Source organism: Xylona heveae (genome assembly GCF_001619985.1).
Source record: "Xylona heveae TC161 unplaced genomic scaffold L228scaffold_4, whole genome shotgun sequence".
Classification (NCBI taxonomy): domain Eukaryota; kingdom Fungi; phylum Ascomycota; class Xylonomycetes; order Xylonales; family Xylonaceae; genus Xylona; species Xylona heveae.
In genome coordinates this window covers 1,715,208-1,735,413 of record NW_017264196.1, presented here as the reverse complement: position 1 = coordinate 1,735,413, position 20,206 = coordinate 1,715,208, and the positions used below count along the sequence as shown (strand labels likewise).

General features: G+C 50.3%; 7 protein-coding genes across 7 annotated transcripts; 3 read left to right on the top strand and 4 right to left on the bottom strand.

The window, feature by feature from the left end:
* Positions 1-8: 8 nt before the first annotated feature.
* L228DRAFT_238226 (hypothetical protein) lies at positions 9-2,002 on the bottom strand (the record flags this gene model as incomplete). The annotated part of the gene is made up of 11 exons (XM_018331020.1): positions 9-267; positions 345-355; positions 387-468; positions 610-613; positions 782-832; positions 922-943; positions 992-1,120; positions 1,663-1,679; positions 1,746-1,748; positions 1,788-1,812; positions 2,000-2,002. The coding sequence occupies 11 exons, from the start codon at positions 2,000-2,002 to the stop codon at positions 9-11; spliced, it is 606 nt and encodes a 201-aa protein (XP_018189250.1).
* Positions 2,003-3,138: 1,136 nt separating this feature from the next.
* L228DRAFT_122543 (hypothetical protein) lies at positions 3,139-3,999 on the top strand. The gene has a single exon (XM_018329008.1). It carries the CDS (start codon positions 3,323-3,325, stop codon positions 3,932-3,934), a length of 612 nt encoding a protein of 203 aa, XP_018189249.1. The 5' UTR covers positions 3,139-3,322; the 3' UTR covers positions 3,935-3,999.
* Positions 4,000-8,696: 4,697 nt separating this feature from the next.
* Positions 8,697-10,706, top strand: L228DRAFT_238225 (HLH-domain-containing protein; the record flags this gene model as incomplete). The annotated part of the gene is made up of 4 exons (XM_018331019.1): positions 8,697-8,904; positions 9,214-9,960; positions 10,037-10,273; positions 10,342-10,706. 4 exons carry the CDS (start codon positions 8,697-8,699, stop codon positions 10,704-10,706), a joined length of 1,557 nt encoding a protein of 518 aa, XP_018189248.1.
* A 1,603-nt stretch (positions 10,707-12,309) lies between these two features.
* L228DRAFT_246532 (hypothetical protein) lies at positions 12,310-12,769 on the bottom strand. Its single transcript, XM_018332439.1, has one exon. It carries the CDS (start codon positions 12,647-12,649, stop codon positions 12,332-12,334), a length of 318 nt encoding a protein of 105 aa, XP_018189247.1. The 5' UTR covers positions 12,650-12,769; the 3' UTR covers positions 12,310-12,331.
* L228DRAFT_252999 (hypothetical protein) lies at positions 12,703-14,054 on the top strand (the record flags this gene model as incomplete). The annotated part of the gene is made up of 2 exons (XM_018333722.1): positions 12,703-12,775; positions 12,892-14,054. The coding sequence occupies 2 exons, from the start codon at positions 12,703-12,705 to the stop codon at positions 14,052-14,054; spliced, it is 1,236 nt and encodes a 411-aa protein (XP_018189246.1).
* Positions 14,055-14,158: 104 nt separating this feature from the next.
* L228DRAFT_122460 (hypothetical protein) lies at positions 14,159-16,609 on the bottom strand. Its single transcript, XM_018329006.1, has 2 exons — positions 16,305-16,609; positions 14,159-16,201 (listed from the first exon to the last, which is right to left on the bottom strand). Exons 1-2 carry the CDS (start codon positions 16,469-16,471, stop codon positions 14,263-14,265), a joined length of 2,106 nt encoding a protein of 701 aa, XP_018189245.1. The 5' UTR covers positions 16,472-16,609; the 3' UTR covers positions 14,159-14,262.
* A 521-nt stretch (positions 16,610-17,130) lies between these two features.
* L228DRAFT_238222 (hypothetical protein) lies at positions 17,131-19,786 on the bottom strand (the record flags this gene model as incomplete). Its single annotated transcript, XM_018331018.1, has 3 exons — positions 17,131-19,132; positions 19,196-19,282; positions 19,398-19,786. The coding sequence occupies 3 exons, from the start codon at positions 19,784-19,786 to the stop codon at positions 17,131-17,133; spliced, it is 2,478 nt and encodes an 825-aa protein (XP_018189244.1).
* Between the last annotated feature and the right edge of the window lie 420 nt (positions 19,787-20,206).

The window sequence follows — 20,206 nt, the reverse complement described above, 5'->3', positions numbered from 1 at the left end:
TGCTTACTTTACAGCGTCACTGAGTCTGAGAACTTGGTTTCTTGGCCATCCGTGTCCGTGTCCGTGTCAACATCCGAGATTCTGTGTGTCCATGCGTATCCTGACTCTTTCTCTGTGCCTTTCTTTATGACAGACTCTGAGGCTTTGTATTTGAGTCCCTGCGTCCCTACGTCCCTGTGTCTCTGGTTTATTGTCCATGTTCTATGGTCCATGGTCCGTAATCCGTAATCCGTGGTCCCAGTCCGCTTTACTGCTGGTCGGCTGGATCTGGATCTAGATCATTAGAGGGTCCCTGCATTAAGCAGACGGCAGATGTACAGGCTGCTGCCTGCATAGCCTCTTACATTGCTGCATACTACTGCATTACTGCATTGAGTCTGACATACTGTACGTTGATTTATCCTGCATAGCAACGAAGCAACGTAGCAGCATATGTAGTAGGATACACCCCAAACAAACCCCCATTGACTATTTATCTATATATCAATCTATCCATCTATCCATCTATCTATGCACTTTGTATAATCGAGTATGTATAAGGCAGTGAAAAGTATGCCACATTGCCACTACCACATTGCTGTATTTCTGTGTCGCTGCATTGCTACCTACATTACTGTGTAAATGTACGAAGGCATGTCAGGTCACTTCACCCATACCTAGCACCCAGCACCTACGGCCTAGAGTCTAGAGTCTACAATCTACAGTCTACAGTCTACCATCTCATAATCTCAGCAACAAATTCAATAGTATCTAGTCTCAATTTCATGGGAAGTGTACGTACAGTATAGTAAATTCGGCGTTCTGGTATTGAACCTACGTGTTAGATCCATAACTAGAGGTTCCAGGTATGGCAGGTTGGTGGACAATATAGCGACGGGGCGAGTTCTGTACGAACGGTTATACATTTACTTAGCGACTCACTAATCATGTACCTCTTGGTTGACTATTACAGTGAGGTGTTGTACTATTGTACCTAAATCTCAGGGCTGACCTGTCTGCGCAGTAAGTTGTAACTTGACATCCAATGTCCAATGTCCAACATCCAACATCGAAGCTGGATCCCCGATCCTCGAAGCTTGAACCTGCATGCTCCAGTGTAATTAACACTGTGTGCTGTGCACTGGGTGCTGTTTTGTTATTTGTTATTTGTTATTTATTGTTCGTTGTGCATTGCTCAAGCTTATGGTACTATGTACAGCTATAGGTAACTGTAACCCGTAACCTGTAGTCTAGTCTGTAGATATAGCTCAAACAAAAACACAGAATGAAACCATTGATACTTATATACGACCATGTAAATGCATTTTTTTCCCTTTGTGATATTTTAATTTATTTGCTTCTATTTATTGTTTTATTGTTGTTTATTTTTAATTTCATTTCATTTTTATTTTATTTTTGTTTATTTTCATTTTTATATTTCCACATATTTTTTCTTAATCTTTAGATAAAAAAATAATTGATCAATTGATCAAACCAATAAATAAAACAGCCAAGTTAAATAATACAGTACTTTATGAAAATGCCACAGACAATTTATCTTTGTGTACAGTGCAATTTCACAATGGATGGTACGATGGAACGGGACGCTGGGAACTTGGATGTTGGTGTTATAAGCTACACTTATACAACTACACACCTACACCTACCTACCTATGCACTTACGTACCTATAACCTGCACCTATACACATAGACACTATAACTAGCCTATGACCTACACTTTCACTTACACTACACAGCTACCTACTACCTAGTATACAGTTACAGAGTACACAGCCATTTCACGTACGCTGGTACTCTGGTACTCTGGTAGGCTGGTAGGCTGGTAGCTAAGCCAGACCAAACCAGATCCCGACTCCCGAGAGGAAACGCGAATTGGGAAACGGGAAATGGAAATGGGACGAACGAGACGCGGGGAACGGCTACAATACCACAATATCACAATAATACAATACCACAATAGAGTAGCTTCGTACACTACATCACTACACTACTACGTACCATGAATGAGAGGCGCCGAGGCGCCAGGGCGCCTACTAGGTAGATACAGTAGTCGCATACTATGTAGTCGAGTCGAGTCAAGTCGAGTCAAGTCGAGTCGGCGACTCCGAAATGCAATGTAAAATTTCCCCAAGGGTCTGCGGTTCGCTGTCCACGATCTAGGGTCTAGGGGTTTAACGCCCGAGATCTACAGTCTACGGTCCAGTCTACAGTCCAAACTCAAAACTTCCAAGGCGTTTATAAAGTATTACCTAGGACCTAGGTAAACTAAAGTAAAGTAAAGTTAAATATAAAGTTGAAACGGCGTCAAGGGACGTGAGTCCGTCCATGACCCAAGGACGAACAAGGACTACCAGGGACGACCAAGAACGATCGACAACGATCGAGGACGACAAAGGCGGTGTACCGTGTACGGTGTACGTAGTACGGATACGCTACGGCGGTAAATCCTCATTCAACTTATACACCGATACTGTGCAGTATACAAGATAGTCCAAATGAAAACGAGTATAACAAGATAGACCAAAACAACGAGTTATAACAATATAGTCCAAAAAAGAGGATAACAAGATAGTCTAAGAAAATGAGGATAACAATACAGCCCCCCCAAAAAAAAACCAGCACAACAACATACGAGTGGTCCATATCCATTGTCATGGAAACGGCGGGGCCTTGCGGGGAAGGGAAGATCTCTACCTACCTTAGGTTCCCAGGATCTGGCCGGATATGGCATCTGGCATGGTGAATTCAGGGTCACAAAATGTAGTTGCACAAGTTCGGTTATCGCCGAGTCCGGGGGCGGAAAGCAAAAAAGGAGAAGGGGTAAAAAGGCAAGGAGAGGAGAGGAGAAAAAAAAAAAAACAAGACTGGAGACGGGGGGTTGGGTTCAATTTGACGTGCCACAAGAGTATTGTAGTGTAGTGACTGTATCACACAGTAGGTAGGTAACTTTAGTTGGATCCTGGGACTGCACTGGGGACGACTGCACTGGGGCTGGGCGTTGGCGCCGGCGCCGATACGCTCCTGGAAAAGCTTGGGGATGCATCGTCCAGAGATTTCAGAGGACGTGCGGGAGGCGGTGTGAGTACTCGGTATGCGTGTATGTATTTTTCGGTCTCATCAAAGACCTCTCTCTAATCCGATAGTTCTCAATTTTCCATTTGGCGACAGTCAATAATTTACTGCAATTTTGTGGCTGGGAGTTCTTTCGTTTGTGCAGCTTCAAAAACGTCCGTGAGGTGAAGGTCGTGCTGCGAATAAAGAGGATGATAGGGCATCAAAGTCGCCTCCACGCCCAAAAAGACTGAATCAACGAGTACCACGATGAGTACTCCGCGCAAGACATGCAGGGTCAAAAAGTTGGACCAAAGAGAGGATAAAAAAAAAAAGAAAGGGCAGGTCGTCGCGACTGCTTGTTGCACTCTTGCATCTACTGTATTGATCCTGTCGGCCACGCCAGGCGGCCAAACTTCCCCCCTCATCCCGCATTCTACTACGATAGTCGAGGGGAACATTGCGAACCCCCATGCTCACATTGCAGAGCTTATGCGCTCTTCCACGGGTCTAAAAAAGCCAGTTATGTGTGACCACAAATTAGAGCAAGAGGATTTTCCGGGGCAAGTCTTACCCCGATCGGCGCGCGTCAACATGGCAAAGAGAGTTGCGTGGACACAGACACAAGACACAGACACCGCTCTCTTTCTCTCTTTCTCTCTCTCTCTCTCCGCCAAGCGATCGCTGCAAGGGACTGCCACACTCGACCGCGATTTCAATGAGCATCGATGCACGAATCAGGAGAGTCGCAGGACAGCCCCAATTATTGGCCCCTCGACCTTGCGAACACGATTTTTCAGCGTCGAGTCAGTTCCCCATAATGAAAGCCACAGCACCTGCACGACAGCACTTCTTTTTTCTCATTTTCAAACGTGTACCTGACTGTCGGAAGTCGACGACGGCGGCGTCGTACACATGCACGTTGCTAACTCATTGATTGATCATGAAGTGATTTCACAGATTGAAAGCACGCAGCCCCCTGGTCGTCTTGTCCCATGCAAGAAAGGGGCGATTATGACGAGGGGTATGTTGAGGGGTTAAGGTCCAGAGAGTCTTCATCATTCTCCCCCCCCCCACTTTGACAGCACAGCTCGATGTCATCGATGGATCTTTTCTCCAGGGTCCAAAGCGTGAGCCGCTCCATGGGTAACAAATCACGAAGAAAGGAAAGTATCTCAAAGGTGCCGTGTACCGGAATCAGAGGTTGCCCTAAAACCGATCAAAGTTGGGATTCGAGTGACTTTGCCACCTCGGGCCGTCAAGCGTCAAAGAGGAGCAGTACCTGGTCGTCGGGTAGAGGCGACTTTGCGAATCTCCTCGTCCCCAAAGACATCACCTCGCACCATTACGCCTGACACCCGCACCCAAAGAGAGGGGGGCTGGCCTATCGTCTAATTATCCACGAGAAGTAGGCCGTTGGGGAGAAAAGGGAGAACAAAGAGACGCCCTCGCGCCTTCGAATTTTTTTTACCTGCCCAGCGTCCGCTCGGTCGAAGGCGAAACGGATGCACCCACCATACTGCTTGCTGTCAAGCGAGCTGCCGCAACAAGATCCCCGTGGTTGCTCCGTTGAAAGTTGGTCTGGTCCAATAGCGCCCGTTGGTGTTTAACTTAGGTTGCTTCTAGGATTCTTTCAAGTCAGGGCAAGACGGCAAGTAGCTTGTGTGTTGTGTCTCTGCCTTTTTTGCCTCTATCAGTACTTCTGTGTACGTAAGAATTGGTAGAGACTTTGCGTGGGTGCCTTTCTGGCACTCTCAAGCCCCAGTTTTTACCTTGGAGATCGGACTCTAGGACCAAGGGAAGCAGGGGGGTTTGCACATTGGCAGATCATCATTTGCCCCGTTATAGGACCTGCCCCCCCGACAAGTCATGGCCCCCCTGTAAGAGATTCTGAACGCGAATCCCAGCGAGGCCCACGTGAACCAAACAGCCACCGACGCTCGCCACGAGTCCTCGGCGAACCCAGGGCATGCATCCATGGTATGGTCGGCCCGCCCTGGTCGAAAACCAGGGCTCTCCAAGCCGAGCGCCGCCTCTAAACCGTCGCTTTCCCAGACAAGGTAGCCAGCAAACACGTAGATGGATGAGCAAAAAAAGTGAGGGGGCTTGCAAACGAGGCGACGTCAAATCAGCGGTGCAGTTCAGCACTTTCTTTTGTACATTCCTTTCTTAAAACGTCAGTGCCTTCCCGGTATTGTACCTTTTTTGTGCACGCGGGCCCATTGGTCTCTCTGCCCTCGCATGGCGGAGCTGGTTCGAGGTCATTGTGGCGAGCATTTTCGGATCTCATACCCCGGTCACATCGTCGCTGTAGGCGATGATGCCATGAACAAGGGGCTCGTCACACGCACTCACACACTGACACACTCACACATGGCATAAGAGCAGGATCTCCAGAATAGCAGTTAAAAAAAAAAGAGGAAACCAAGGGAGCGATTTCCTCGCGCGAGGGAAAAAAGCATAAGACGCAGCAGCAAAGAAGCCAGATTAAGCACGTGACAGCAAATGTATAGGAAAGCTAAATCGCGGCGTTTGGTGCGATTGAGAGAAAGGCCACCGAGGCGATGCGAACGGAAAAGTTGTCGCTACGGGCCCCCGGTTCAATGACAGGATCCCCAGCCCACAAGCAGAAAAAAAAAATATACCTTGCCTGAAGCCTATCTTCTCCCCGGCGGTTAGTTCGGGCCAGGCTGGCATGACAAGGATATACTTGCAACCAGGCCAAGCTTCATCACTTCTGACAGCAAAGTTAGAAAAGTGACGAAAAGCTTCTGGGGAGACAAAAACAAAAAGCAACCCGAAAGGAGAAACTGGTCAAAAGGGCATCGAATTTCCACGGTGATGAAGGGAAGAAGAAATTTCATCAGTGATGAATCAGAACGGCGTCATCCTTTAGGCGCAATGGGAAATTAAACAAAGACAATCAGTAAATTCTTGCGCCAAAAAAGACGAGAGACATCAGTGGTTCCAATGGGAGGAGGGGCGTGTGGAGGCAATAATAGGCAGCTCCCGGATGATAGAATCCGTCCTTTTTTTCTCTCTCTCTCTTCTTGACGGTTCTCTTGGCACCAAGCTGTGCGCCCATTAAAAAAACCAAGATGCGAGTCATTCATCGTCCCAATTACATCCCACAAAATACAATAGCCATCTGATTGAATCATGGCCGTTCCCATACACCCAGCTCCTGTTCTTGCAGTGTGCATCCATTAGATAACATAATAGCGCCGTAGGCAACGACACTGGTCCTGCGGGAAGGTTTAGTCGCGTTGATCATGCTCACAGCAATGAGACTCCGATCAAATCAGAAAAATGACCGGTTGGCTGGATGCATAGGCAAGGGGGTACCACCGATCCGCGCGACCAGATGAGTTCGTGTGACTTCGAGGGACGACCCGTTTGACCCATTTTGGCCTTTTTGGGCCAAATACTCTCCTATGTCAGGCGCGAATCGTCCCAAAAAGCTTCCAAGGGTTCCATTTTCTAGCGCCCTTGGACGGGCACGTCTCCTCGCAACAGTTTAGTCCATGAAACCAGTTCCAGTAAAGTGCCGGGTGCAATGATCAAGGAGCGTCCCACGGTGCTCTTTGGACCGGTTTACCAGCCAACGGCGAACAAAAGCACAATTGAGAGGTGGTACCCAGAGATGAGACGGGCGTCGAGGACAAGCACAAAAGGTTCCAAGTCGTAAAGAAAAAAGTTGCATATGCCCAATGAGAGGGCACTTGTAGTTGAGTTAGTGATCAGAACCTAAACTGAAGTCCCTCGCCCTGCCTAAACCCCAAAAGTTCGGGGGTTTCAGACAGGACAGAACAGAGGAAAAAGTGAGGAAGACCACCACCAAGGGGAGGGCCCTCTAGACTCACTTTCACGCACACACTCCCTCTCACCATCCCCATCCGAGCCCACCACCCTTCCCTGTGTCCTCGACTCGACCTCTCTCTCTCTCTCTCTCTCTCTCTTTCTCTCTTTCTCTCCCCAACTGGGAAATCCACCCACATCCGCCTTTTCCATCACTGTACACACGCCTTCACGGCACTGACGGAACGCTGGTGCAGCCAGACCAGCTCGATATACTGGCACTCCCTCCAACTCACATTTCGCGTTCCCCCAATTTGGGCGATTGCGCGCGAAAGCCTCGTCCTCTTCCAGATTTGGCAACACAAGAAGATGTTGGATTAATCCACACACATACAATTTTCTTCTTGTTGCCTGAACCGACCGTTGCCCTCCCTAACCTCTGTCCAATTCTTCGACCGCTCCTCCTGCAATATTCCTTTCTCGATCTCCCGTGCCCAGCAAACAAAATAAGGTCGTTCCTGATATTCTACTACCACCCCCCACAACTGTCGTCTCCTTGCCCTGGTGCCTCGCAATCTCCTACAATCGCTGCGCGCGCGCGTGATTGGATCTCTTCCTGCACAGGGAGAACTGGAGATTTGCAAAATAGGCTGCCTTTCCCGTGAGAATAGAAGCGTGGTAACCAAAAACCATCTTCACACCCTCTTTCGTTCGCTCTCCGCGACGTTGCCTCTTCCGGCCAACCTCGAGATCGTCGACGGGCCAAAGGCCGGTCCACCCCGCCGCTCCGTAGGCCTCCCGATTCCAAACCCAACATAGCTCGAACGTGCTCGACGGGAAGATTTCAGCTCCAACGGGCTTTGCCTTTCCTGCCCTCCTCGTTGTGACTTCTCCTTTCGCGTACCCGCCATCATCACTCTCTGAGTCCGCATACAACAGCAAGCACCCGGCGTGACCGCGACACGTTTAGGTGGTTCACCCCTATCACGGGCTGCCTGGCGTGGGACTGATCTGCTTCAGCAGTCCTAATTGTCATCTTCTGTCCTTTTCGCCTCCTTTGAAGAGGCCACATCGACATTGCCTATTTCCGTCGCCGGCGAAGAAAACGCCTAGGGTTTCGTGGTGCTCTCCCACGACCCGAGTTCTCTAGCGTCATCAGTCTATCCTCTAACACCCGTTGCGGACAGTCGTGGACATCATTTTCGGGGTACCCGTGAGGTTCAGGTCCAGCTCTGACCAACAGCAATATTCCACATCGAGTACATACCTGTTCGAAGCTCCTACCCTCCGTCTAGTTTAGCACCTTGACATATCGCATCCACGTTGCACGCCGCCATCACTCTCCCAGCTGCACCGACGCTGTTCAATCCACGTTGTGTCTGCACGGCGAACGCATTCTCATCACGATCGAATAATACCGAATAATACCAAACGTTGAATACTTGTCACGAGCGAAGCTTCTTTGTTCAATTGAGGAACCATTGGAACTCCATCGCAGCTTCTGTTTTCGATACAGCCAGACCGACAGCTTTGGAAACCACTCGAAATCAATTTCTCTTGTGACCTCTGAACTCGCCCTCGGAGACTCCGATTCTTTCCCTCGCCGTTTTGATTCATCTGGATTTGACACGGTGCCCAACAAACTTGTCAAAGCTTTCTTGCCAATTACATAAACCAGGGCGCAGCCAAGCATACTCTTTAGGTTGTGGTGAATATCTATCACGAGGTACGTTTGGCGAGGTGAGCTTTCATCTCACTCTTCACTCACACTTTCCCTATCCACCTTCAACGCCTTCTTTTCTGGGTTGTTTCTGACCGGAGCACACAGTCTGGATAGCACACGATCATGGAGAACCCTACGGCAAGGATGCCGCCTCACGGCTCCTTGGATGTTACGATGCACTCGGCTCCTCAGATACACACTCAGCTACCGGGAATCAATGACCTGACAGCTGGCATCTCTGCTCGTGGCCACCCCGGAGATTCACCCACGTATACTAATGATGCAAATGGCCGTGATTCTGGGAACTGGTCACTTCAATCCCCCAGCAAACGTAAGTTCTGCATGCTCAAGAATTGCCCTATACAAGTTTCAGGTCCCGCATTTTGTGACCCTGAAGAATGAATCTTCTTTGGGTCACGGTTCACCTGAGGCTTGCTGCGAGGGGGTCCATGCAATGGGTCCAAGCGTGGTTCACTGGGGAAAACAGGCGAATGATGATTGGTCATATGCCGTGCAAGCCCACTCACTGCCCTTGGACATACAGACCTGTCCTTGCACTTGGAGCCTTGCGCTTAGATGATTTGGAAGACACTCTACGCTGTCGAATTACCATTACTGACTTGGGCATGCAATGAGCTAGATTCTTCAATTGTTTCCAATGGCGCCAGCGGCTTCCAATTACCACCCCTCAACTCACGCCCCTCCCCCATCCGAAGCACCTCTGGTCAAGGGGACCGATCACCCTACTCTGGTAATCTCTCTGCCGGAGTTCCTCCATCAGTGCGACAGCAATCTCCATCACAAGGACCGCCTTCGGAGCAGGTACACTCAGGCTTACCCTCTCTAACACAGCCTTATGATGCACAGCAGCGAGGTAGCATGGAATTTTCACCGCAAGAATCACGTCGGAGTAGCGTGGACAGCCGTGTCAATTCTGGCATGAACCAACTCGCCATCACCCCATCATCTCCATACGCTACAAGCAACAATGCGTCGCAAGCATCTCTGGTCTCAAATCTGCAGCGTGAACGAGGCATCCTTAATGACCAAGGACGAAATGGCATCAGCATTCCTCGGCTGTCAAGTCAGCAGCAGCTCTCTCCGCTTGGACCTCATGGCAGCGAGGGCCGGATGAGAACTCGAATCGCTCCTCCAATCAGTGCAAATCCCCGGGCCGAGTATGGCATCGCGAACCCGAACGCCGAGAATCCCACCAAGGGTTTCTCGTATGCCTTCCCAGATCCGGCGGTGACCGGGCGCTCATCGGAAAGCGATGACGGGGATCGTTCTTCTTTAACTCGACGGGATAGCTACGCCACATCAATCACCAGTAGCATTTATACGAACGATTCTCGCATGCCCCCCGGCCAGAGGAGATTCGACGATGGTAAGTCTGTTATTGCCTGATTTTTTTTTTCTGGGAAGATTGGCTTGTGCAGCCGATGCTGATATCCACCCTTCAGAGCCGCTACCGGGCGTACATCATCATCGGTTACAGCATCGTCAAGTCAGCGACCTGGTTGGTGGTGGTCATGGCGGTACCCCTTCCCCCTACAGTCGAACGCCAGAGCTTCGAAATAGCCATAAATTGGCCGAACGTAAGCGACGAAGCGAGATGAAAGATCTTTTTGAAGAACTGCGTCTTCAGCTGCCGTCTCACCAAGGCGCCAAGTCTAGCAAATGGGAAATCCTGACCAAGGGTATGGAACGTCAACAACATATGTGTTTCACCCAATGACATTGTAACTAATTAATGCCCTGTTAACAGCCACGGAGTATATCAAACAACTCGAGACCTCTCTTGACCGCTCTCAGCATGAGTCGAAAGAGTACCTCTTTCAGTTTCGCCAGTCAGAAGAGCACTTCAAGGATGTTCGTCTAGAAAACGAGCGTCTGCGCGAGTCGGTGCAGCACTTGCAACAACAAATCTCCCATTTCGGCGTCCCCCCTACGCCTTCATATCAGCCAACTTCCTCCTCCTTTGGCAATCCTAACTCGCAGCCCGGCCGTACCGTTTTGCCTCCGCTTGGCGGGCCGGCTCCCTCCAATTCACCCGCTCGTCATTCCTCGAGTCATGCCCCCCACTTGTCGTCCTCTATGCAAGGCGTGCAGTACAGCAGCGACCGCCTCTGACAGACTTTTCCTAATGTCAATCATATGATTGGGAGTTTATGTTGCAAAAGCTTCCTCCCACCAAGGAAATAAGGTCGCGATTCTCCTCAATACTGTTGCTTATGACGCTTCATCTCTTGCTCCATTGGACTTTTATTATCAACTTCAGGGGCTAGATTCTCCCCCTTCACTGCTCTAGATTTCAAAAGAGTTGCATTATGAATTGGTTGTTTTCATTTCGGGTTTAGGAGGTGGTGTTCTTCATTTCGGACTTCACGTGCGCGGGTCTCTTGGAGGATTTGTCATGGGATACTTCTAATGGAGAAAGAAACAAATATTTCGTGGATTGCTGCTGGGGTTCTGGTGGTTTGCGGTGTTGCGCGCATGTGGGAAAGTCGGAAGAAGAAGAGGAATCAAAAATAAGAAAGTGTGCTTTGTGCTCGAGATACCCACTACGACTGAGAAATATTTCCCCCTCTCTTCTCGTCGCACTCTATGTTACTGCTCGTCGCTTTTTTTTCTTAGTCGTTTTTCTTTCTTTGCCGTCTTGCCTCGTCTCATTGGGTGGTTTTTCATAGCCTTGGGATTACCCGGATGGTGCTTCACCTTCTTCTTCTTCTTCTTCTTCTTCTTCTTCTCCTCCTCCTTCTTCTTCTTTGTTGTCTTCTAGATTCCATGGATTGCTTGTGGTTAATGGTATTTCTAAAGTCCTGCATTTCATGGCTAGGAAACGGAGTTGCATTTTTTTTTCGCCTATCTATCGTCCCGCTACCTTTTCAAGTCATACTCTCCTCGTCCGTCATGTGGTCATTGTGGTTTGCCACTCTTGCTCGAGTGTTATTCAGGTCCTCGATATGATTTCAATTTCAAAAGACAATACAGTCAAAGCTAATGGATTGGGTTTTTCAATTCTGACGCTTTTATTTTGCGCTTCTTGCTTCTTGCAGAACGGTATATGAACTTTGATATGCTCGTTTCGTTCCAGTACCATACTATAGGTATGACTGGGTTTGCATTTCCCTGGACTGTATCGCCGTTTTGTTTTCTGGCTTTCCAAAGATTCTCTCTGCTTTTTTGTTGTCGATGTTCATTTCTTAAGGTGTTTCTTCTGTTATCTCCTTTATCCCGCCTTGTTGTTTTCATTTGCAGTGCAGTATTGACACTGTTGGGCTGTAGAATTGTACTTTTAGTGGAGGATCCCCTCCGTAGTTTAGTATTAATAATCTTTGTGATGCTGAGACCTTTCTTGGTTTATTTCTGATGAATAGCATCCCGCTAGTGATGTGCGACCTGGGAAATTTCACGCCACCTCCAAGCCATGTTTACGGATAGTCCGACTTGAATTTAGCTAATGTGCTCCCCCGAGGAGTGCTGCAATTCTCTAACCGTCGCAATTAAGGTTTAACTATCGCTTAACCAGGTCAATCGGTATCAGTGTCCTTTTCCCTTTATCGCCGTCGGACCCACAACACATCCTTACCCCGCGCATCATCCGCCTTGATGAGCTCTCAATTGAACGTTTAATGAGATGGGCACAATAACATCTAGCAGTACGTGGTCAATTGTGTTTATCTACTGATTTCCTAAAAAGACATGTGAACTTATTCCTATAGGAATCCCGTCCGCCCCTAGTTTCCTGCGCAAAGTCAGTCATTCCCCGCCTTCTTATCTCCGGAGTCGCGGTGTAATTTCCGGGGTTGGTCAGATTGGAGGACGAAAACAACAACGACAACAACAACAAATTCCGAGTCACGGTCGATTGCATAATTCCCCTCAGCAGTCTCCATCTTCATCTCAGTCACCTCTTTTGTGGATTCAAACCTCGAGAACACCGTCTCGTTTCTATCGTACGTCAATAACATACTCGTATGAACCCTATCACCGCTGCTCAATTCATACCACATCGACACCACAACAACAATCCACAGGGACCACATCTCCATCGTCCTCTTCTTCGACCTCATCTCCTGCAGCACAAAGGACAACAGATACCAAAACTACATCTACGAAAGGCACAATGTCGAGCGTAACCTCACCCGACAAGAGCAACACATGGGCTCAGCCCAGTGCCGCCGAGTTTGATTTTCGCAGTATGTGTAACTCCTTCACCTACTTTTCCTCTCTTCTCCTCTTCTTCTCCCTTTTCCTTTTTCCTTTCCTCCATCCAATGCTTCTAAAACTTACACCCGTTCCCTCTCATCCGCAGGCGACACGCTCACCACACCCACTGCGTCCATGCTCCACGCCATCTCCCGCGCCACTTTACAAGACGACGTATACCGGGAAGACGCGACCACCAACTCTCTCGAATCGTCCATTGCCCAGCTCTGCGAGCACGAGGCCGGGCTATTCGTCATGTCCGGGACGATGGGCAACCAGCTCGCATTACGGACCCACCTCACGCAGCCTCCGCACAGCGTGCTCTGCGACCACCGGGCACACATATTGCGCTGGGAATGCGGCACCGCGGCATTTCTCAGCGGCGCTATGCTCGAGGGCATTGTCCCTTCCAACGGGTCCTATCTAACCCTGGAAGACATCAAGCGGCACGTCGTCCTAGGGGACGAAATCCACTCCTGTCCCACACGAGTAATCAGTCTCGAGAACACCTTGGGAGGGGGGATCATGCCCGTGGCAGAAATGCAGCGCATCTCGGCATTCGCAAGACAGCATGGAATCAAACTGCATCTCGATGGCGCAAGACTCTGGGAAGCCGCCGCAGCAATCAACCAGGAGGCGGCGGCCACTACCGCTCGTGATGGAGTCCCTCCCCCCGCCCCAACCCCCGGAATCAACGACTTCACGCGCCTGTTCGACAGCATCTCGCTCTGTTTCTCCAAGGGCCTGGGCGCGCCCGTAGGCAGCATGCTCGTCGGGCGCGCCGACTTCATCAAGCGGGCGCGGTGGTTCCGCAAGGCCATGGGCGGGGGGATCCGCCAAGCGGGTATTCTGACAGCCGCCGCCCGCGTCGCCGTCGACGAGACATTCGGCAAAGGTCCGCGCGGCGAGGGCGGGAAACTGCAAGGCACGCACGCGCGAGCGAAACGCATCGCGCGGGCTTGGGAAGGGCTAGGCGGGACGCTGGAGGCCGGCAAAAAGGTGGAAACGAATATGGTCTGGCTTGATCTGGACAAGTCTGGTGTGAGTGTTGAGGAGCTGGTAGCGCAGGGGGAGAAGCACGGTCTCACGCTGCGAGGAGGCGGGAGGTTGGTTGTGCATTATCAGATTTCAGACGAGGCGGAGCGCAGACTGGTCGAGGTCATGAGGACTGTGTTGCGGGATAGAAGCACAGCGACAGCGACAGCGACAGCGGATGCGCAGGTCAATGGTGGAAAAGAGGGAAAAGAGGGCTATAGATCCTATGGATAGACGGGCGATAGATTACATTATAGATCAGAGTTTGGTGCATATGTATTTCGAAAGATATCCTTTTTATTTTCCTTGATGCCTTTTTTTCCGGATTAAGATTCAACAGGGTAGAGTAATTGACACTAGACTCCCAAAGTGAAAGCAAACAAAAAGAAGAAACCCAACGCTCTATGGTCAACTCAATACTTTTTTCTATCAAAGTCACATTCTACTCCTCATCACCACCTTCTTCTCCGTCCTCCTCCTCATCATCATCATCATCATCATCACCATCTTCGTCCTTAACGCTAAACATGCCCGAGATATCCCAACGGTCTCCTCTTGCGGCACGACTCACGTACTTGACAAACTTGAGCACACCCGTGTCTCGGAGGACAATGCTGAGGCGATTCCAGCCGGCAGGCTGGCTGAAGAGGACGCCATCGTCTTCGTCATCGCCATCAGGTCCGCCTGCGGCACGATACACGGCCGGGTCATCGCCCGCAGCATCGTCGTCGCCTGCCATGTAGACTTCGTAGCCGCCGATTTCGGGCTCAGGTGCGTGTGCTGCAGCGTCGTCACCATCCTTCTCCTCATTCTCGTCGTCGTCGTCGTTCTCCTCCTCCTCCTTCTTGGAAGGCGCATTGTCCTTGGAAGACTCGGCGGTTTCGGCTTCACCCGCACCCGCACCTTGAGCCTCCTTTCCATCCTCGACTGCATTCGTCGGGCTGGCTTCGTCGTCTCCCCATCCCGGCGTGGGCGTCATGTCCAGCGTGACTTCCAATCGTGCTCTATCCTGCTGATAGTCCGTGGCGAGGGTGTAATCGAGGCCGCGGCGGAAGCGGCGGGCAAGGACGCCGTAGGTTTCGGGTTCGAGACCAGTTGCCATGCCGAGCCATTTCTTAAAGGCGTGAGAAGGGAGGAGGTCTTCGAGGAGCTCGTTGATAGGGGAACGGGCAGAGGCGGAAGAAGAAGTGCCGCCTTCCGAGGGCTTTGCCTGCTGCTGGTACAAGAAGCGATGCTTGTGCGGCGGGCGGGCGACCTTCCACGGCGTTTGAGTCTCAATATCCTTGGACTGTTCAGGAAGCGTCTTCTTCTCTTCGGCCTCAATGTACTCGCGCAGACGGGCGGAGAATTTGTTGGACAAAAACTTATCGAGTCGGAGGGAGGACTCTTCGGCGAAAAGCTCGGAGAGTTCCTCCAGAGTGTCGGGAGTGAGATAGGTGGGCGCAAGGAACTTGAGGAGAAAGTCGAGTTCCTTTTCCGTGAGCTCGTCGTCGACGTCATCTTCGTCTTCGTCTTCGTCCGCTTGAGCCTTTTTGCCTTTTCCTTTGCCCTTGTCCGCGGCTTCAGCCTGGCGCTTGGCTTCTTTCTCGGCCTTTTCGGTTTGCGCTGCATCTGCATATGATCGGATGATTTCCTTGGGATAATCGAATTTATCCGCCTTCTTAGACAATTGCACCAGACTGCTCTTTTCAGCAAGCTGCTGCTCCAGACCGGGGATGAACCCTTCCTCGCCCTCCTGGGGGATATGGAACCATCCACTGATTGCCATGCGGATGCGGCCGCCGTCATCTTCTTCGTCGCCTTCGGGCTTGGGGTACACTTCTTCGACATCGTGGAAACTCTGGCCGGGCTGGACCACGAAGAAACTCAATTGGCTGAATGCAGGGGGGATCTTAAGATCGTAGTCCGGCAGAGGAGTCCGAGTCTCGGTGCCATCCTCGTCAACATGTTTCTCCGTAGGGAACATTTGTAGCGCTCCACCCCATTCGGCCTTCCATGGGTGATCCGGGTCTGTAAGGTAGAGAATGTAACTGATGCGCCGACTGCCAATGACGTCGTCATGGCAGAGCAAGTGGCACCCGGGAGTGTACACATTGATGGCCATATCCGTCTTTTGGCCACTCAATGGGCCAGAGCCTGTCAGTCGCGAGAGGTAGGATCGGAAAGCGGATGAATACAGCGATTCGCGCAGCTCTAAAAGGCTGGGAAGAAGCTTGAGCGACGAGTCGTCGAGACCGTCAAGGTTGGCTAGATCTCCAGATTGGTGGATCTTGTAAATGTCCGTCTCTTTGGGCGTAAAGGACACATTTTCTTGAATTTCGTTGCGCACGCGCCGGAGGAGTTCAGGTTGGATGAGATCGGATATGACGCCGTGCTTGTATCTGTTGAATCGTCTACTTAGCACATGGTCCTGTCATGACGGATAAGGACTCCGGAAAGAAGAGGATATTCTATGGGGAGCCGAGGAATTAGAACACAACATACGGCGATGAGTTGGCGTATTGCTTGGTATAATCTTGCAGGACCTTCTCATCGAAGAGTCCGTTTCGGAAATTCTTCCTCGCCGTCTCGTCGTCAATGACGCGCTTTTTGGGCAGCGGACCGCCATTGGCTCCATTGAGAGCTTTGGTATCGTCGGCCTTGCGCTTCATTTTTGGGTTTTCTGGATTGTTGATTTAGAAGTGCGGTTGGGCGTTAAATTGTAGTTGAGGTGGAATAAAATGGGTATCTTCTTGCGGAGCTCTAGGAAAGGAAGGAACGAAAAAAGAAAAGGTGCGAAAGACAAGCGGCTTGATTTCGTCGGAGTCCTAGCGCTCTTGTCCAATGCAAAAGAAATAAAAATTCGGGCTGCGGCTGTTCGTAACAAATACCAGTAAAAGATAGGTAATCTTCATACGATTATCAGGCGGTTTTTTTTCTTCCTCTTGTTACTTCCCCAAACATGAACTGACCGATGACATTGCGTTCCTGGCGGGGATATTCGTTTCGAGTTGCACTCTCGGTGAAGATAGAGCAGCTCGCGTGACCATAATGATTCTGTTGATGCACATGGATATCCTCACCTGGCTTATTACACAGCGGTAGAACATGCTACTATTAAAACCATTCACTGCCTTAAAAGGTGTTTTGTTTGTAAGAGCTGTGTTCATCTCTAGATAATTGTCAAGAAGACTATGCTCAATCAATTCTTGTGCTTTCGCTGACACATAAAGTATAAATCGCTATGATGGAGAAGTGAAGCCACAAATTGATAATCCGAAACCCGAGGCAAAAGGTACAGGTCCCCGCGTCAAGATTGCTTTCGTAGTCTTTAATCTGCTTGCATAGCCTGTTCAGCTTGCCCTTCAGTCTCCCGTTCACGACCATGACCGAGATTACCAGCAGTGATTGCACTGGCCGCCTCCCGTGCCATAGAGCTTGCCGCGGCAACAGCAGCCGATTCTGCACGGCGTGTCTCGAGGGCCGGAGAGGGGAAGAGTTGCGACGCCAGATGTTGGCGACGACGCTGTGCCTCGAACCCTTCGGGGAAAATCTTAGCCATGAGCACGGAGTGACGCGAGGGCTGCTGCGCAGATGCCCCTTGGCCAGCTTCCGCCCCATTCGTATAAGTTGAAGCAGGCTCATTTTTGGGCGCGAGAGGGGGCTTGCCCACTGCGATAGTCTCTTCAATGCCAGAAGCCCCTGCTAGTCGTCGTTCCCGAGCAGCCAGCTCCTCCTGTTCACGCTCCAACTTTCTCTGCGCATGCCGGCGACGCACCGCCTCCCCACGCATATCTGGCAGTCCCTTCTTTGTAAGTCGTACGCCATTCGAAAGGATTACTGCACCAGGTTCAACAGCTCCAAGAGAATGCCGAATGCGGGGCAAAGTGTGCGATCCATTCAAGGTCGTTGCGCCTCCTCGTCGGCTTCCGCGCCCTCCGCGTGTCGAGGATCTCCGATGAATAGTTGGGGTGTCGGCCTTTGCGGTGTCGGCGTTTGCGGTGTCGTCGAACCCAGTCCACTCTGTATCCTCGCCATTGGTCCGGACAAACGGGTCGGATACATACCGACGACGGCCTCTTCCTCGTCGGGCGCCTCCCCGCCGGCGGCCGGTGGTGGCAGGAGAGGCCATAGCTTGACCTTGTGCTTCACCGGAAGCAATACTATGGGAAACAACATCTGTCGCCTGAGGAGTCAAGACATCGGGGACCGAGAGAGTGTGGTTTCCGTTGACGGGTTGAATCAGTGCTTCAGCCTCAACATTCCTGACTTGCTCTGCTTCTCCGACAGGAATGCCTCCTTGACGTGTCGCAGAACGTAATCGTTTTCGAGCAGAATCTAGTGTCGGATCGGCCATTGCAGACAATTCTCTCTTGGAGCTTAGTCTTCGCACGCTGCGGGTGGATTGACCCTGGTCGTCGCCAGCTGGAGTAAACGGTTCTGCAATTGCTTGATTGTTTACTTCTGCAGGGAGTCCTGGTGTTCTCGGATTTAGGGCAGGTGTCTGACTGAGTTCAAGTCCATTCACTCTCGAACCAGAAAGGAACTCGTCACGCGCAACAGATGGAGATATTAAGGGATATGGCTCGCCGGTAAACTGTGGTACGGGAGTAGATGATATTCGCTCGATTCGTTTAATCCGCTGTTTCATGAGCTCTATTTGCAATTTGAGTCCTTCAACTTCGTTCGCCTTCTGTCCAATCCTGGTCATGTTCTCGGTGAAAATCTCCAAAGTCTCGATGGGAAGGCCTTCAGGTTGTGCAGGGGGCGGTGGAGGCATCGGTCGCGTCTGCTGTTCCCGGCGCACTTCTTCTATGAGAAGCCTCACATTTCGCATTTCGGATTGTACATTATCCAGAACACCAGAAATGCGATCGATATCCCCCTTTTGTTTCGTGAGGGTTTCCATGGTGTACACAGATATTGCCTGCAAGCGATGAATGACATCGCTTTCCTCGGCCGGCTCTGACCGCTCTCGCACCTGCGTCTGTTCAATTTCTTCAAATTCCTCGGGCTCCCCGTCTTCTTCGGACTCGTTAGATTTGTCGGCCTCAACATTTAGCTCAGATGCTTCGCGACTAATGTGGTCTCCTGTATTGTTAGAATCATTCTCTTCAGAATTTCCAACCGAGGCGACTGGATCGTATGGTAAATAGTGCTTCGGCGATTCAACCGTATTGGGCTGTCTTTCAGTCCCCGCACTGTCGACTGGCGAGAATCGGTCACTGCCATCGGGTTGGGCCTGCAACTCTTCCACCACATTAGGTGCCACAGGCTTTTCGGTCACTTCGCAAAAAATTGACATGCGTGTGACCTTGAACAACAAACAACCCCTGGTCATCGAGAATTAATTTCTGTTCAAGCTAAGAATTAGGCTCTCGAAGCACTAGACATACTGGTATTGTGATTTGTTGTCAGGGGCTTCAAGACATTTGACAGCAAAAATAGAGTCGCACGAAAAGCAACTCAAAGGTTGAATTGTACTATCGTGATTTCACAGTTAGTGAAAGTTTCGCCTTATCGGGTGCGGACAGCACGGTGCCTTTGCATTTCATGTGTAGAAAGGGGGGAAGCGATTCCTCGTGCAGAAATACGTACCAACCCTCCAGTTCACCACCTGTGTGTGCTGCCCTGGGCTCACCAGCGGTGGCAAATTGGGCAATATCATGCACAAATGGGTGCCGCGGGATAAAGTAGCTGTCGTTGACCCTTTTCCATGCATTGAACACCGTGCCAAATTGCACAGAACATGTCGCACAATAACATCTCACAAAGAATTTGCGCAAATTCTCTGGTAATTTGCGCAGAATTTCTGGGTAATTAGGGGCAGGTGGTGTTGATGGAGCAGTAGGTGATTGTTTGGATCGTGGAGGTGTTGACGCTGTTGACGAGACGCGCGTGGTGGTTTCGGTGGCTATCACCCCGTTCGCACCGTGATTTAGATCTGTTGATGGTGTCTGTCGCGGCCTCTCCTCAACTTCGGCCATGTTTCGTAAGGAAACAAAGGAAACAGTCGTTTGAAATGTAAATGAAGGGTAAATGTATAAAGAGACAAGTCGACAGTTGCGACTATTACTGTATTCGAAATTAATCAGATGAGCATGACAAATTAGAAATTGCCAAGAGGTAAGGAGCCTGAGTGAATTGATAATGAAATCGTAGACGAAACTTTAGACTAGAGAGCGAATCAAAAAGGGCAACCAAGTCATGGATCACATCGTGTTCTTAAAACTTTCAGGGACAGTCACACACTTACCTTTGAATCCGTCAGTTTCATATCAAAGTCTAAAAGTAGACAAATGGCCCTGCAATGAGACATGCAATGCAGGACAATCAGAGCATTGTCACATGTAGCACCAATGAAAGTCAATCAGGTCATAGCCCGATTCCGAATAATCAAATGACCG

What these genes read in the sequence shown, in the direction of transcription:
- L228DRAFT_122543 (XM_018329008.1), top strand. Translation starts at nt 3,323, where the DNA reads ATGAGTACTCCGCGCAAGACATGCAGGGTCAAAAAGTTGGACCAAAGA.
- L228DRAFT_246532 (XM_018332439.1), bottom strand. Translation starts at nt 12,649, where the DNA reads ATGAGGTCGAAGAAGAGGACGATGGAGATGTGGTCCCTGTGGATTGTT.
- L228DRAFT_122460 (XM_018329006.1), bottom strand. Translation starts at nt 16,471, where the DNA reads ATGAAGCGCAAGGCCGACGATACCAAAGCTCTCAATGGAGCCAATGGC. An exon ending in CAATACGCCAACTCATCGCC is followed by an intron (nt 16,202 to 16,304) that starts GTATGTTGTGTT and finishes ACGATTCAACAG; the next exon opens with ATACAAGCACGGCGTCATAT.